The sequence below is a fragment of the Chiloscyllium plagiosum genome, chromosome 38 (assembly GCF_004010195.1).
Source record: "Chiloscyllium plagiosum isolate BGI_BamShark_2017 chromosome 38, ASM401019v2, whole genome shotgun sequence".
NCBI classification, from domain to species: domain Eukaryota; kingdom Metazoa; phylum Chordata; class Chondrichthyes; order Orectolobiformes; family Hemiscylliidae; genus Chiloscyllium; species Chiloscyllium plagiosum.
The window spans coordinates 14,242,601-14,258,170 of record NC_057747.1 but is presented as its reverse complement, the minus strand read 5'-3'; the positions used below and the strand labels follow the sequence as shown (position 1 = coordinate 14,258,170).

The following is a 15,570-nucleotide window of genomic DNA, read 5'->3' as shown; positions in this document are numbered from 1 at the left end:
ACACATTTCAGAAATGAAGTAGTAACTGAAGCGTGTGAATACTAAGCTTATTTATGAAAAGCTTTGTTCATTGCATACTAATTTTATTAAAAGACTGCTTGCAAAATCTTGGTTCTGTTCAGTTTAACTATTTTGTATCCTAGGATTTGGTGCCATTTATTCACGTCATGATGATCTTCACTGGTTGGTGATTAGATTAGATTAGATTAGATTACATACAGTGTGGAAACAGGCCCTTCGGCCCAACAAGTCCACACCGCCCCGCCGAAGCGCAACCCACCCATACCCCTACATTTACCCCTTACCTAACACTACGGGCAATTTAGCATGGCCAATTCACCTGACCTGCACATCTTTGGACTGTGGGAGGAAACCGGAGCACCCGGAGGAAGCCCACGCAGACACAGGGAGAACATGCAAACTCCACACAGTCAGTCGCCTGACGCGGGAATTGAACTCAGGTCTCTGGTGCTGTGAGGCAGCAGTGCTAACCACTGTGCCACCGTGCCGCCCGGAAACTTCAGTAACCAAAAAATTTTGAGTATGCGCATGTGCTCTTGCAAAGCTTTGGACCTGAAGATGTCAGGTTAGGATAGTACAAGGCTGAAAATGTGTTGCTGGAAAAGCACAGCAGGTCAGGCAGCATCCAAGGAACAGGAGAATCGACGTTTCGGGCATAAGCCCTTCTTCAGGATAGTACAAGGGACAATCGATTAGAAAAGGCTGGACAACTTTGAAACAACTCAAAGTAAGCATTTTACAGTTAGTCTTTTCTATACTTAAATCATAAATATCACCACTTAGATTACAATACTGCATTCAAACTACATCACAAATACTGACCCATGCAGTCGCAAGGTCATGTATGGAAATTAAGTATCCTCACAATTTAGGTCTTTTTTCTCTTTCAGATTGGGAAGCAGATCTGTAAATATGTTCTTTCTAAATGAAACATTATCTTCAAAGGCAGCACTATAATAAATGCTCTATATTTTTGTACAAATTGAAATTGGTGGTTGACCTCCTTTTGAGGTGTGCTTCAGTCGGCAACCATCCCTTTGCATCAGAGTACAAGTGACAGCACTATTGCAGTATTAATATTTTTCTGTACACTACTGGCATCATCAATTCCCTTTTGTGAATGTGTGGGTAAAATGCAACAGAGAAAATGTGGGAAATAATAAACAATGGCAGGAAGGACCAGAGACTGCGGATCTAAGAGCAAATTATCAGATAAAACTCAAGGTTACAAAGGTAATATAAGAACCTTACTAGAATTCCATATTCATCCAAAACAAACAGAAACTTGAAATGCAAGTTGAGATAAATAAGTATGATCTAGTGGCTGCAACGGAGATGTGGTTGAGATGATTTAGATTGAGACCTGAAAATTCAAGGGTATGCATTGTTGAAGAAGGCCAGGTCTTTATGAAAGAGTGGAGGAGTGGCTCCGTTAATTAAAGATGATACTAGCACAACAGATGAATGAAATAAATTCAGGAAACCAGGATATAGAAGCATTCTGGGTACAGACAAAGAACGATAAAGGCAAGAGATCATTTATGGGAAGTGTATATAAATCCCCTAACACTAACTACATGGTAAGATTAGATTCCCCACAGTATGGAAACAGGCCCTTCGGCCCAACAAGTCCACACCAACCCTCTGAAGAGTAACCCATCCAGACCCATTTCTCTCTGACTAATGAACGTACCACTATGGGCAATTTAGCATGGCCAATTCACCTCAGCTGCACGTCTTTGGACTATGGGAGAAAACTGGAGCACCCGGAGGAAACCCGCGCAGACACAGGGAGAATGTGCAAACTCCACACAGTCGTCCGAGGCTGGAATTGAACCTGGGACCCCTGGTACTGTGAGATAGCGGTGCTAACCACTGAGCCACCGTGCTGCACAGGGTATCAAAAAGAAATAATGGGAACTTGTCAAAAAGGGTACAGCAATTTTGACCTACATCCAGACTGGAAAAATCAGATGGGACAAAATCGTCTAGATGACAAATTCATTGATTGTTTTCGGGACATGTTATGCAACCAACCAGACAACAGGCTATATTAGATTTGGTTTTGATCAATCAGATAGAATTAATTACTGATCTCATAGTGGATGAACCCCTTCGTAGTAGTAGCCATAATATGCTTGAATGCTATATACAGTGTAAGGGACAGATGTGCGAGTCAAAGTCTTATTTTGAATTTAAACAAGGGCAATTATGAGAGCATGAAAGCCAAGCTAGCAAATGTGAACTGGCATTTAGGTTCAAGGATAGATCACTAGAGATGTAGTAGCGAACTTAAGGGGATATTGAAGAAAGTGTAGAAGAGATAACATTGCAACAAATAAGAGCATTTCTAAGGGATGGTCTGACCATCCTTTGTTAATTGTAAAACAAAAATGTAAAAGTATCAAATTGAAAGTTATGACATCAAATTGTGCAACAATCAGTAGCAGGTCAGAAGATTAGACAGAATAGTTTAAAAGCAACCAAAGTATTACCAGGAGATTAAAAAGGGAAGAAACCTGAGAATATGAAAGAAAATTTGCCAAATTTGGGAGAGATAGGAAAAGTTTCTTCAGATGTTTGAAAAAGAATAAATAAACTTAAGTGTTGGTCCTATAGGAAATTCATCTAAGGAATTAGCAATGGATGTAAAAGAGATGGCAGACAAATTGAACAGATATTTGCATGGGTCTTCACTGAAGAGGGTTCAAGTAATATATGGAAACAGCCAAAAATCAGAAATTGAAATGGAGGGAGATACTCAAGGAATTTACACTTGGAAGGAAGGTAATACTGAGTAAATTATGGTTGTTGGTCCAACAAGAAATAAGAACAGGAATCGGCCATTTGTCCCTTAAGCCTGCTCCACTGTTTAAATAAGGTCATGGCAGAGCTGACATTGCTCATCCACTTTCCTGCCCTGGCTAATAAACCTCAATTCCTCCTTTAATTAAGAATCCATCCATCTCAGCTTGAAAATACATAAGGTCTCTGCCCCCATAGCTCTGTGGCAAAGAGTTTCTGAAGACACTCAGTTCTTAGAAGAAATTCCTCCTCATTTCAATCTTAAATTGGAACCCCTTTCTGAGATTGTCCTCTTGTCCAAGACTCTCCATGAGAGGAAACATTCTTATAGCATTTACTCTGTGAAGCTCATTAAAAATCTAATGTTTCAGTGAGATCATCTCTCATTCTTCTAAACTACAATGAGTAGAATCCCAACTTGTTTCACCTTTGCTCATAAGACAGTCCCTCCATATCAGGGAATCATCCTCCTGAAACTCCTGTGATCTGCTTCCAATAAAGTGATACATTTCTTAAATAAGAGGATCAAAACTGCTCATGGCAATCTGGATATGGTTGCACCAGGACCTTGTACAGATGTCAGACTTTCCTGACTTCCCTTTGTGTTGCAGCTTTCTGCAGTTTTTCTCCATTTTTAATACTACTCTTCCTTTGTCCTCCCTGCAAAATGAATAACTTCATGTTTTCCCACACTATATTCCGTTTGGCAACTTCTTGTCCACTTATTTAATCTATCAATATCTCTGTAAACTGTTTTTATCCCTCTTGCAAGCCGCATTTCCACCTATTTTTACGTCACTTGCAAGTTTAGCTGCAACTCATTCACTTCCTTTCTCCAAGTCGTACATGTGTAAATAGTTAAGGTTCCAACACTGGTCCCATGTGGGATACTGCAGGTTGCTAAACTGAAAAAAAAACCCTTTTTTCTGCTCACTGTTTCTGCCCATTTGCTAATTCTCTATCATGCAAGTATACTGCTTCCAATGCTACAGATTGTTTTCTTATGAGTTAACTTTTTATGAGACACCTTGTCCAATGTCTTCTGGAAGTTCAAATTTAACACATCTATTGGTTCACCTCTATCCGAATGAAAAGTTCCCAGTCCTGATGGATTTCATCTTAAGTTCTTAAAAGAAGTGAACAAATGATATAGTTGATACATTTTCCAGACTCCGTGGATTTGGGGAAGGTTCCTCTGGGTTGCAAAATAGCTAGTGTAAGTCAGCAATGCAAGATATGAGCAAGGCAGGAAGCGAGAATCAACAGACTAGTTAGCTTAGCATCGAGGAAGATTTTGGAAGCTGTTACAGATGTTATTACATCAAGGTGCTTGGTTAAGTTCAAGGTAATCATGCAGACCCAATGTGGATATGACAAAGGGGATTTATGTTTAACTAATTTTATATAGAACATACAACATTACAGCGCAGTACAGGCCCTTTGGCCCTTAATGCGCCAACCTGAGAAACCAATCTGAAGCCCATCTAATGTACACTATTCCATTTTCATCCATATGTCTATCCAATGACCACTTAAATGCCCTTAAAGTTGGCAAGTCCAGTACAGTTGAAGGCAGGCTGTTCCATGCCCCTCCTACTTGGAGTAAAGAAACTACCTCTGACATCTGTCCTATATCTTATCACCCCTCAATTTAAAGCTATGTCCCTTGTGCTAGCCATCACCATCCGAGGAAAAAGACTCTCACTGCCTATCCTATCTAACCTTCTAATTATCTTGTATATCTCAATTAAGTCACCTCTCAACCTCCTTCTCTCTAAAGAAAACAGCCTCAAGTCCATCAGACTTATCTCCATACCAGGCAACATCCTAGTAAATTTCCTCTGAACCTTTTCTAAAGCTTCCACTTCCTTCCTATAACGTGGTGACCAGAACTGTTTGCAATGTGCCAAAACTCAGCCACACCAGAGTTTTGTACAACTGCAGCATAACCTAATGGCTCCAAAACCCAATCCCTCGACCAATAAAAGCTAACACACTATATGCCTTCTCAACAACACTATCAACCTGGGTGGCAACTTTCAGGGATCTATGTACATGGACACTGAGATCTCTGTTCATCTACACTGCCAAGAATCTTCCCATTCAGCCAGTACAGTACTGCATTTCTGTTACTCCTACCAAAGTGAATCACTTCACACTTTTCCGCATTAAATTCTATTTGCCACCTCTCAGCCCAGCTGTGCAGCTTATCTATGTTCTTTTGTAATCTACAACATATTTTGGCATTATTCACAAGTTTACTGACCTTTGTGTCATCCACAAATTTACTAACCCATTCTTCTATGCTCTCATTCAGGTCTTTTATAAAAATGACAAACAGCAGTGGCCCCAAAACACATCCTTGAGGTACACCGCTAGTAACTGAACTCCAAGATGAACATTACCTATCAACCACGATCTTCTGTCTTCTTTCAGCTAGCCAATTTCTTCTCCAAACCGTTCAAATGCCTTACTGAAATCCATATGCACCACATCAACCACTTTACCCTCATCCACCTGTTTGGTCACCTTCTCAAAGAACTCTAAGGTTTGTGAGGCATGAACTACCCTTCACAAAACTGTGGTGACTATCCCTAATCAACTTATTCCTTTGTAGATGATAATAAAGCCTATCTCTTACAAACTTTACCCACAACCGAAGTAAGGATCACTGGTCTATAATTACCAAGTTTGTCTCTACTCTCCTTGAAAAGGGGATGTCATCTGCTATCCTCCAGTTTTCCAGCACTATTCCTGTCAACAATGTTGACGTCAAGATCAAAGCCAAAGGCTCTGCAATCTCCTCCCTGCCTCCCAGAGAAACCTAGGATAAATCCCATCCAGCCCAGGGGAATTGTGTATTTTCACACTTTGCAGAATTGCTAACACCACCTCCTTGTGAACCTCAATCCTATCTAACCTAGTTGTCTGTATTTCAATATTCTCCTTGATTAATATTGTCTTTTTCCAGTGTGAATACTGATGAAAAACATTATGGAAGTTTAGTTTATTTGAAGTAGTAGTGATTATGAATAAAGGGGAACCAGTGGATGTATTGTAGTTGGATTTCCAGAAAGCATTTGATAAGGTGCCACATTCCCTTGATCTATCCTGTCTATACCTGACATATGCTTCCTTCTTTATCTTAAATAAACACTCGATTTCTTTAGATTAGATTAGATTTCCTACAGTATGGAAACAGGCCCTTTGGCCCAACAAGCCCGACCCTCCAAAGAGCAACCCGCCCAGACCTATTCCCCTACATTTTCCCCTGACTAATGTACCTAACACTATGGGCATTTTAATATGGCCAATTCACCTAACCTGCACATCTTTGGATTGTGGGAGGAAACCGGAGTACCTGGAGGAAACCCACGCAGACACTGGGAGAATGTGCAAACTCCACACACAGTTTTAGATTAGATTACATACAGTGTGGAAACAGGCCCTTCGGCCCAACAAGTCCACACCGCCCCGCCGAAGCGCCACCCACCCATACCCCTACATTTACCCCTTACCTAACACTACGGGCAATTTAGCATGGCCAATTCACCTGACCTGCACATCTTTGTGACTGTGGGAGGAAACCGGAGCACCCGGAGGAAACCCACGCAGACACGGGGAGAACGTGCAAACTCCACACAGTCGCCTGAGGCGGGAATTGAACCTGGGTCTCTGGCGCTGTGAGGCAGCAGTGCTAACCAGTTGCCTGAAATGGGAATTGAACCCGGGTCTCTGTGAGGCAGCAGTGCTAACTACTGAGCCACCATGCCGCCCAAGTCAACTAGCATTCACTGTACCTACCAGCCTTTCCTTACTGTCTCTGGACTCTTGTTATTTCATTTCTGAAAGCTTCCCATTTTCCAGCCGTCCCTTTACCTGCGAACATCTTCCCCGAATCAACTTTTGAAAGTTCAAATTCCCTTCCTCCAAAGGCAATGGTGGCAGGTAAAGTTTTGATTATCAAGACGATGAAATTATTGGGGATGTGCAGGAATGCAGAATTGAGATTACAATCTGATCAGCCATGAGCTTCCAAGGACTGTGCGACAGAATTTTGTTCTTTGTTTATTATAAAGGAAAACGTTTTAGAGGAGCAAAAGTAGTTGTCTTCAAAATGTTTCTGTGGTAGAAGAAAGTAGAGAATTTCGGCATGTTTAGGTGGTTAAAATTTTACTTTTTAATGCATAAATATTTACACAAAATTCTAAAGAATATTTTCATTCTCGTGGTCCTTTATAGATACTACTTTTTGCGTCAGACGGAAGTTGGAGCACTGACAAATCGAAGTCTATGAAGGTTTATTGATTTTTTTGGTTTATTTTGCTAAAAAGAAAAGTCTAGTTGATACACGTGTTCTAAATTCGAACCATCTTTCCAAATAGCGTGGTGTTTTTCCCTATCATTTGCAAATCTGCCCACTTGTGTGCAAATTATACAAGGTCTCGCATTTAATCGGTTTTAGAGGCCAAGAACAGCTTATTGTGACATAACTGAAGAAGTTGATATTAATGTTAATGAGCCTGACATCTGGATGCTTTCCGTGTTGTGAAAGTGAAGCATCGTTAATTCGATCATGCTGGCAAAGAAGCTTGTTTGTTTTAAAAAGGCTGCAAACAACCCAGAATTACTGACGTGAAGAACTCAAGTGGAAAATGTTTCAAAGGGGTGGGGTGATTGGACAGAAAACCCGTCAATCAGACGCTTCAAAGAGCTTGCGACGTTGTGAATGGATGTTGCGAATGAATGGGCAACGGTGGGGGCGGGGTTTCCGGTTCCAGGTTAGTTTGATACATTTCACGGATGTCAGTTTGCGGAGAGGCACGAGCTTGAATCTCAAACTGGCGGCGAGGTGTATTTGTTCATTCAAAAGCTGTTTCTGTACCACATCCAGCAACCTAAAGAACCATGACATGTTTGAGGTAAATAATCACCTACTGTAAACGGATCACTTAGTGTATCTTTGATCGATGCTATATTTCTTTAACATTTTTTTTCAAGTCTTGTGGCCTTTTTACCCCTTAAGACGGTTTTCAGTTGTAGCCGCTGTCAGTGCTGTGAATGCAATAAGTAGGTGAAAGGATCGCAAGTAGGAGTCTTGCACTTATTCAATATTGCAGCAACCATAGTCGGGTTATTTTATGCGCAGAATCGAGTCAACATTTTCGAGATGCATGTCTTGAAACACCTGTTGCACAGAGGAACGATCCCATTGCATACTGACAGCGACAGACCATGATAAAAGTCATTTAAGATGTAGCATGTGTCACCCCACCCCCCTTGGGGTACCTTTCTACATGTGGCGAAAGGGGCTGTGTTTCGCTGTGCGCTCTACAAATTCATGACTTTAAATGATCCTTCCAATGGGGAAATAGCATGTTCACATTCTGTAGTATTTCGCTGTCCAGAGCATCTCCTTTTGACGCTGAAATCATTATACTTAAGCACTTGGAAACAAAAATTATTTTTACATATTAATTATGTTCCTCTTTACCTCAATTACTTAAACAGGACCCCAATGTCAAAATTTGCTCGGATAAGAATAATTCTACATTGGAGAAGTTAAATTGTTTGATCTTTATCTTATATTTGTTTTACTTATGCTCAAGCAGCATGTCTTCCGTTCTCACTCCGCGGGAAGTTACACCACGTTTAGCATGTGCTTTTTAAAGCACTTATTTTATGAGTACCGAAGTTTAAAACCCCAACCTTTCTGCTGTCGCCTTTGGTTTGTGGGGTACCCAGTCAGCGTCTTTTCAAAGTTCTCATGGGCTTATTGCTGAAGAGTGCGCGGTTTGAAGTAACAGCATGTTAATCAAAATTAAGCTTTGCTATATTCTACGATTTTAAAGCGTTCTCAATTTTAAGTTACAGAAATACGGGACAGCAATGGGTGGAAATGCAGCATCAATTTAATTTGATAATTTGTTTATTATTCTCTCTAAAGAAACGGTTGCTAAACAAACACTCGAGTATATCTACGATGGTTCTGAAAGTAGGAATTTAGCTTGTGGAGTGACCTCATAGCCAGTGTGTGAGGCAGTTGGTTGTTGGCTATATTTTAGTAATTCAACTCCACATCTTCTAGATAACACCCGAACATCACAAGAGGCAAATAGACAAATTCATTCAGGAGCTATATGACGTAAATTCTGAATCTGTCAGGAAAAAAAAGCCAGAAATATCACGTTATCAATCTGAATGATAACCCGTTGTAGTTCAGTTTTTTTTATAGAGGGAACATTTCAAGAGTGGACTCTTTTTTTAAAAAAAAATAGATTTGGATGACAATGAATTTTAAGATTTTATTTTAAAGACAGGGCATCTTATTGCATTTCCATTGGGATAGATGATTTTTTTTTCAAAGAAACAGAAACAAACACACTTCCAGTCAACCAAAATAATCCATACAGAATAATACAAATGAAAATGGTGTCCTTTTAAAATTGGAAGGTGATGTATTGTTCTGTTAAAACAAGGCTTGAATTATTTGCATAAATTGCACAGTGGAATATTGCATTTAAATTATTCCGTGCCTTTACATTTTTGAACAATACCTGATGTGGGGCTTATTGCAAGCAGTGATTCCTCTGTGTTTAATGTCTAACAGTAAGTGACGGTTAAAAAAATTTATGATTTGGCTAAGAGTTAGTTTATGAATATAGACTATGAAAACAATTTTGTTTTAATCTTTTGGAGTACAAAAATGAAATTGTGCTTCCGGATATTGAACTAAACCTGCAGTTAGGGGATTATTGAGGAAACTGGTTCAACTCCCTTCCATTCTAATTTGATTTAACAGACCACTCATGACATACTATATCTGTGCCAACAAATGTCCATGATAATGCTAGATAGTAATGCTAATTAATGTTTTTTTTCTGAATGTCAAATTCTCGACGGTGCTTCGCTCAAAAACAATGGGACCAACGATCTGATGGTATTGTACCATGGAGGATGGGTTATTTCATTTGCTTCACAAATTCCAACATAGCTCTTGATTCCATTCATTATTTTGGTCAGTTGCCAAGTGCCATGCAGAGCTCGACATTCTAGATGATTTGCATACATCTACTGGTGAGCTAATGTAGGCCCATGACTGAGTTGATCCAAGAACAGGACATTATGAATATTAAGACACTTGAAGTGAATTTAACTTTGAAACCAAGTATGGTTTCCAACCTAACTTTCTATTCTGTTTGAAGCTGATTTAACAGATTCTGTGTAAGCTGTAGTCGTACAGATGAATAAACATAATTGTCTCAGTTTTCATCTGATTGTGAAAGTAACATTTTTTTCTTGTCATATTCCATAAATTGTCAGTGCAAACCCTAGATCTTTCTAGGTCTGTAGCTGTACATACTGTTCTTGATAATTCACTATCTCCTGATAAATTATTGTGAACAAGATTCCCAGAAATGAACTACTTCCTGACAAAACATCAGATGCCAACTTATTTATACTGAGGGCTCATTGTTCCAAAGTTTACTGACAAAATTTTAGTCGAAAGGTGTGAATCGAACATCATACCGCTCAGCACCTAATCTGCTAACTGGTGCACAGACTCATTTAATGCACAGGAATCCTGTGAATAAACAGTTTAACAAGTTTATTATATCTTTCCATGGTTTAAAAAAAATGCACAGGGTGCCTGTAAATTAAAAAGAAAGCAAAGATCTTAATCATGTGATTTAAGTCAAACCATAATCCCAAATCATGTTTATGACCAAATCTTTCAATACAGGCAGCTAATTTCTGTTTAAGCTTAAGTTATTGTTGGGTGGAAAGTGGGAAGCTGTTCACTTGTGTGGTATCTATCTTTTTAGTTCTTCTCGTCTCGCTCCTCTCACTCCTCTCACTCCTCTCACTCCTCTCACTCCTCTCACTCGGTCTCGTCTGTTTTCATTTTTGTCTTTGTTTCTTCTGTCTGCACCTTGCCTTTTATCTTATTCTGTCTCTCTCACTTTCCCCTTTAATCTCTTGATCTCCTGTCTCCTTTATTCAATTCTGTTTTTCCTTTGGAGTTCCAATAGTCAAGGCAAATAGTGATTCTCCTATCGCACATCTGACTTGTTTCATAGATCATGGTTGGCCTTGTTTCAGCCTCAAAGGATAATAGTCTAAGTTTTATTCCATCTTTGATACAATTTTTGGAATCAAAATTGATTGTATTGTTAGCAAACTTTCTTGTGAGCACATTATTCATGGAGATTATTTCTCCTTGTGTAGCTAGTCTGAGTCATCCAAATGACACCACCTTATTGAATGGCACTTCGAATATACTGGAACAAATGCTGGCCTTGGCAGTGATGATCACATCCCATACTAGAATAAATACAAGAAATGCAGGTGACTGCACTTAGACTTAAGGTCCAACTAACTCAGCCAAGTTGATCATACAAAACTGCCACATAGGTAGGAAAATCAAGTTCTTAATGTGAAAATGCTGTTTATTTTGTCATTTCTTTGCTTGTGATATCTAATTTACTCAAGATACACTAATTGGGATATGTATTCTAGAGTTGCAAATATAATTGTATCAAGGAAAATGTGATATTGTCTAACCAGATCCTAGGGCTGTTGTATAATTAGAGGTAGTTTAATCCGAGGGTCACCTTGCAGGTGAATGTAGAGGTTCAGAAAGAGAGTCGTACATTGTAACCTCAGTGGGTGTGGACATTAAACCCATGTTATTAGTATCACTTTGCATTGCAAGCCAGCCGTTCAATCAACTGAAAAAAAAACCCAAAGTGCAGATGCTTGAAAGCAATCACAAAAATAGAAATTGCTAGATCAGTTCAAGTTTGTCAGCATCCGAAGAGAAAGCAGAATTCATGTTTGTGATCCTGTGACCCTTCAGAACTGAACTCACCAACGCCCAGTTTCTTGAAATCTTTTCTGACTTAATACTGTATTAAATGTATCTGCTTATTAGATTGTGATGACTACATATCTACGTATTTTGGGTGTTGAATGTTTGTTAGAACATTTGCCTGTACTATTGCTTTAAAAATGGCAGTGACCTAATTTTAAAATGAAATGTTTACAGTTTGCCTGCTAAATTTATCTTCCTTTTTACTGTGATCTGCAAGTTCCATAACATGCTTTAAAAACAAAAATGTCATGAGTCAGGATTTATTTGGCACAGTTTATTGAAGAAAACTACTGCTTTAGTAAGAAATTGACTTCATAGCAGTCACTTTTTAATGTAATATTTTCATTAATAATCCAAGGATTTTGTGTGAAGTTGTTTTTCTTTTATCCATTCATTGGAGGTGGGCTTAGCTGATTGGGTCAGCATTCATCGCGTATCTCGAATTGTCTGGAGGCAGTTCAGAATCCACCACATTGCTATAGGATGCATGTTGGCCAGATCAGTGAAGGAAGGCTCATCTCCTGACCTCAGACATTAGTGATTCAGATGGGCTTTTATGGTAATCGGTGGTAGTACGCAGTCACCATTAGGGTTGTTTTTTTTTCCAGATTCTTGAATTCAAATTTTACCATTTGCCATGGTGGGATTCAAACACCTTGTCCACAGAGCATGAAGCTGGGGTTCTGGATTACTTGTACAGTGTCTTTGCTTTTTCAGAAAGAGGATGTAGATAAGCCAATAGGACCAGAAGAAAATGTCAAACCAATTTGGAGGAAATAGTATTCATCTTTATTCAATGTTGCTCCAAATGAAACGATTGTATGAAATTTATTGCTAGATTCGCTTGTTTCAGCTTTGGTTAATTTTGCGTAAGCCTATTCCTGGTCTGGTTTCTTCATGTAAAAGTCAAGTAATCATATTTTTGTGTTCTGTCTCTCCATCAAATGATCTAAGTAAGATAAAACATACCAAACAATTAAGGTGGAAATTGTATACAGTTCGTTCTGCGATAACGCACATTTTGTTTACATAAACTTGCTATAAAGCGATTGACGAATTGGGGATGCTGTTTCAAAAGCACTAAGTTTTCAAGTGTATATTGGTTATAGTGCAATTCCAGCCCCATTAATTGAAATGGTGCTGTTATTATACGTTTTTTTTTTAATAACTGTCTCAGAACTGACAGTTAAGCTGACCATATTAGTGGAATGCCAATTGTTAACAGATAGAATTTCATGTGATTATCTTACATTGTAGAAATAAAATGATATTAAGAATTATCATAAAGCAAATAAAAGTAATTAATTGTTCTTCATTTTCGAAGTCAGTTCTCCCTGCCTATTGCTAATGGAAAAAAATTTCTAATATGTATGTTAAATCTTTTGACGAAGAAACCTAGCACCTGTCATAGCTTTCAGTTCGGAATTTTGGAAAGATACAATTGCCTCTCTTGAGTTCCGGAAAAGAGCTCACTATGCCATTTGTGCTTGCTTTTTCAGACAAAATGCACTGTTTGGGATGGGAAACCCCCTCCTTGACATTTGCGCAGTAGTGGACAAGGATTTCCTTGACAAGTAAGTTTATAATCTACTTTGGTCATATTTTGAGTCAACCATAGCATTTGTAGATTGTGGCAAAATCATGATTTGTGCTACTATTAGTTGGATTTTTGAACCATATGCACAATAGAATCTAGAATATGTGTGGTTATTGAGAAAATAATTTACAATCTTTTTTTTAGTACGATTAAAGCTATTTATTTTGAATATATAGACAGACTCTCCCCATGAACTGAAAATATCTCCACTTCAGTTAATATCCTTTTATATTATGTAGGTAAACATCATATCTATAAGAAACAACATTTCATGCAAATTATTTATTTCTTTCTTGAATGTGGACATTTGTTGGCAAGGCCAGCATTTGTTGCCAACTCTAATTTCCCTTGAACTATGTGGCTTTTTAGCCAGATAAAAGTCCATCACATTTCTGTGGATCTGGAGTCATGTAGGCCAAACTGATTAAAGGACAGCAGAGTTCCCTTTTTGAAAGGTGTTTGAACCAGTATTTGTTTTCCTTTGCAACACAGTCACCATTAAAGAGGCTAGCTATCAGTTCCATATTTAACAATTGAATTTCAAGTCCACAAACTACCAAAAGACTATTAGTAATCCAATGACAACGCCACTACCACGTCTCCTATGGTATATCCATTTAAATTATTTCCTGACTGATGCAAGAAGCCAGTAAAGGGAAAATGGAGCATTGACTAAGTTTGGTCTGACTCTTGAAATGAAATGATGTTCTGAGTGTAAGTTTGCTCACTTAGCTGGAAGGTTCATTTTCAGACATTTCATCACCATACTAGGGAACATCAGCGAGCCTCCTGTGAAGCACTGGTGTTATTGACCCATCTTCTATTTATGTGTTTAGCGTTCCTTGGGTTGGTGATGTAATTTCCTGTAGTGATGTCAGTTCCTGGTCTTTTTCTGAGCGGGTGGTAAATGGGGTCCAAGTCTGTGTTTGTTGATGGAGTTCCAGTTGGAACAAAAATAGAAGGTGGGTCAATAACATCAGTGCTTCACTGGAGGCTTGCTGATGTTATCTAATATGGTGACAAAACATCTGAAAATGAACCTTCAACTTCAGGGAGCAAACTTACATCCAGAACCATAACCTGAGCTACGAATCTTCTCAAAACCTGCTGAAAATGTTAAAATCAAGGCAAAGACAAAATCTGGATTTTGGGATCAGAATTCAGCAGGAAAATTAACATTACCAAAAAACTGTAGCTTGTGCTAATATTGAGTAAAATTTGAACACTAAAATTTACATGCTTGATTGAATAAAGTTTATGACCTTAAATGTCAATGTGCAATTTGCATTCTAGTCAAGGAAAGCCCTCCTGAATTCAGAAGTCAGATGGATAGGTTCTGTTTCCACTTCAAAAAAGGTAAAAAGGCTGAAACAAAATGTTGCAATAGAATATTTTAATATAGGATTTGACTCCTTATGCAGTGTAAACACAAAATATTTGCACACTTGAAGCCAGTTCCCTTTCCTTTGGTCTTAATTTCTGTGTCTTGTTTTAAAAGTAAAAATGGCTACAAATATCAAGAAAGCAGTGGTAATATTTGTATTTTTGTTGCTTTTACTGAAATGAAATTATAAGCACTATACATTGTGTGAAGCATCTGTGTTCAAGTTTAATTTTCTGTTTATTTAAGGGAACATTAGTACTTTGGAAATCAGCAGTTATGATGCAAGTCAGAAAAATTAAATAAACAAGAAAAGTCATTTTGTATACCTAGAAATGTGTATTATTTGTTCGAGCATAAACCCCAAAATCAAGGGAAGTAAGTGCCTTGATCCAATAGTATTTTCAAAAAAACGTGTAACTAACATATTTAAATGATAGCTTTTCTGTAAAATAATTTTAATCATAATTAACAACTGGTTACATGGTTTGGAATGGTTGACCATGGAAATCTTTACTCATTTCCTTGTGGTGAGCTGCCTTGTGCTAAAATGTTGTTTGGGAAGCATAAGATAGAATTCTATTTTTGGTTTGGAGCACTGCTTTGCTTTTCGTGGTTTTTAAACTCATGGATGTCAAATACTTTTAAAGGGAGGCAAATTAAATTGGAAAGTGTCACATTGAGCAAGATTCTAGAACCTAACTTGCAATATCTTTCTTGCATTTCTTTTTGTTTTATTCTGCTTTTCTTCCACTACTCCTCTTTCCATCTCTCTCTCTCCTTACATGTTTTCTTCAGCATGTTTTTGTCTAATTTTCTTACTCTGTTACCCTCTTGTATGTATTTTGAAATTTTGTTTTCTCTATTGTCTCCACCCACAATCCACCAACT

At 38.3% G+C, this 15,570-nt stretch overlaps 1 protein-coding gene across 7 annotated transcripts in view; it reads left to right on the top strand.

The window, feature by feature from the left end:
• LOC122541855 (adenosine kinase-like) overlaps window positions 1-15,570 on the top strand; it is a 265,612-nt gene that overhangs the window by 23,877 nt on the left and 226,165 nt on the right. For 4 of the 7 annotated variants that reach the window (XM_043678926.1, XM_043678923.1, XM_043678928.1 and 1 more), the window contains exon 2: window positions 13,201-13,275. In XM_043678926.1, the coding sequence (XP_043534861.1) occupies window positions 13,201-13,275 (75 nt within the window). Of the gene's footprint in view, window positions 1-7,614; window positions 7,749-11,055; window positions 11,242-13,200; window positions 13,276-15,570 lie in introns of those variants that run through there. The other 3 variants (XM_043678929.1, XM_043678925.1, XM_043678927.1) reach the window with 2 other exon arrangements.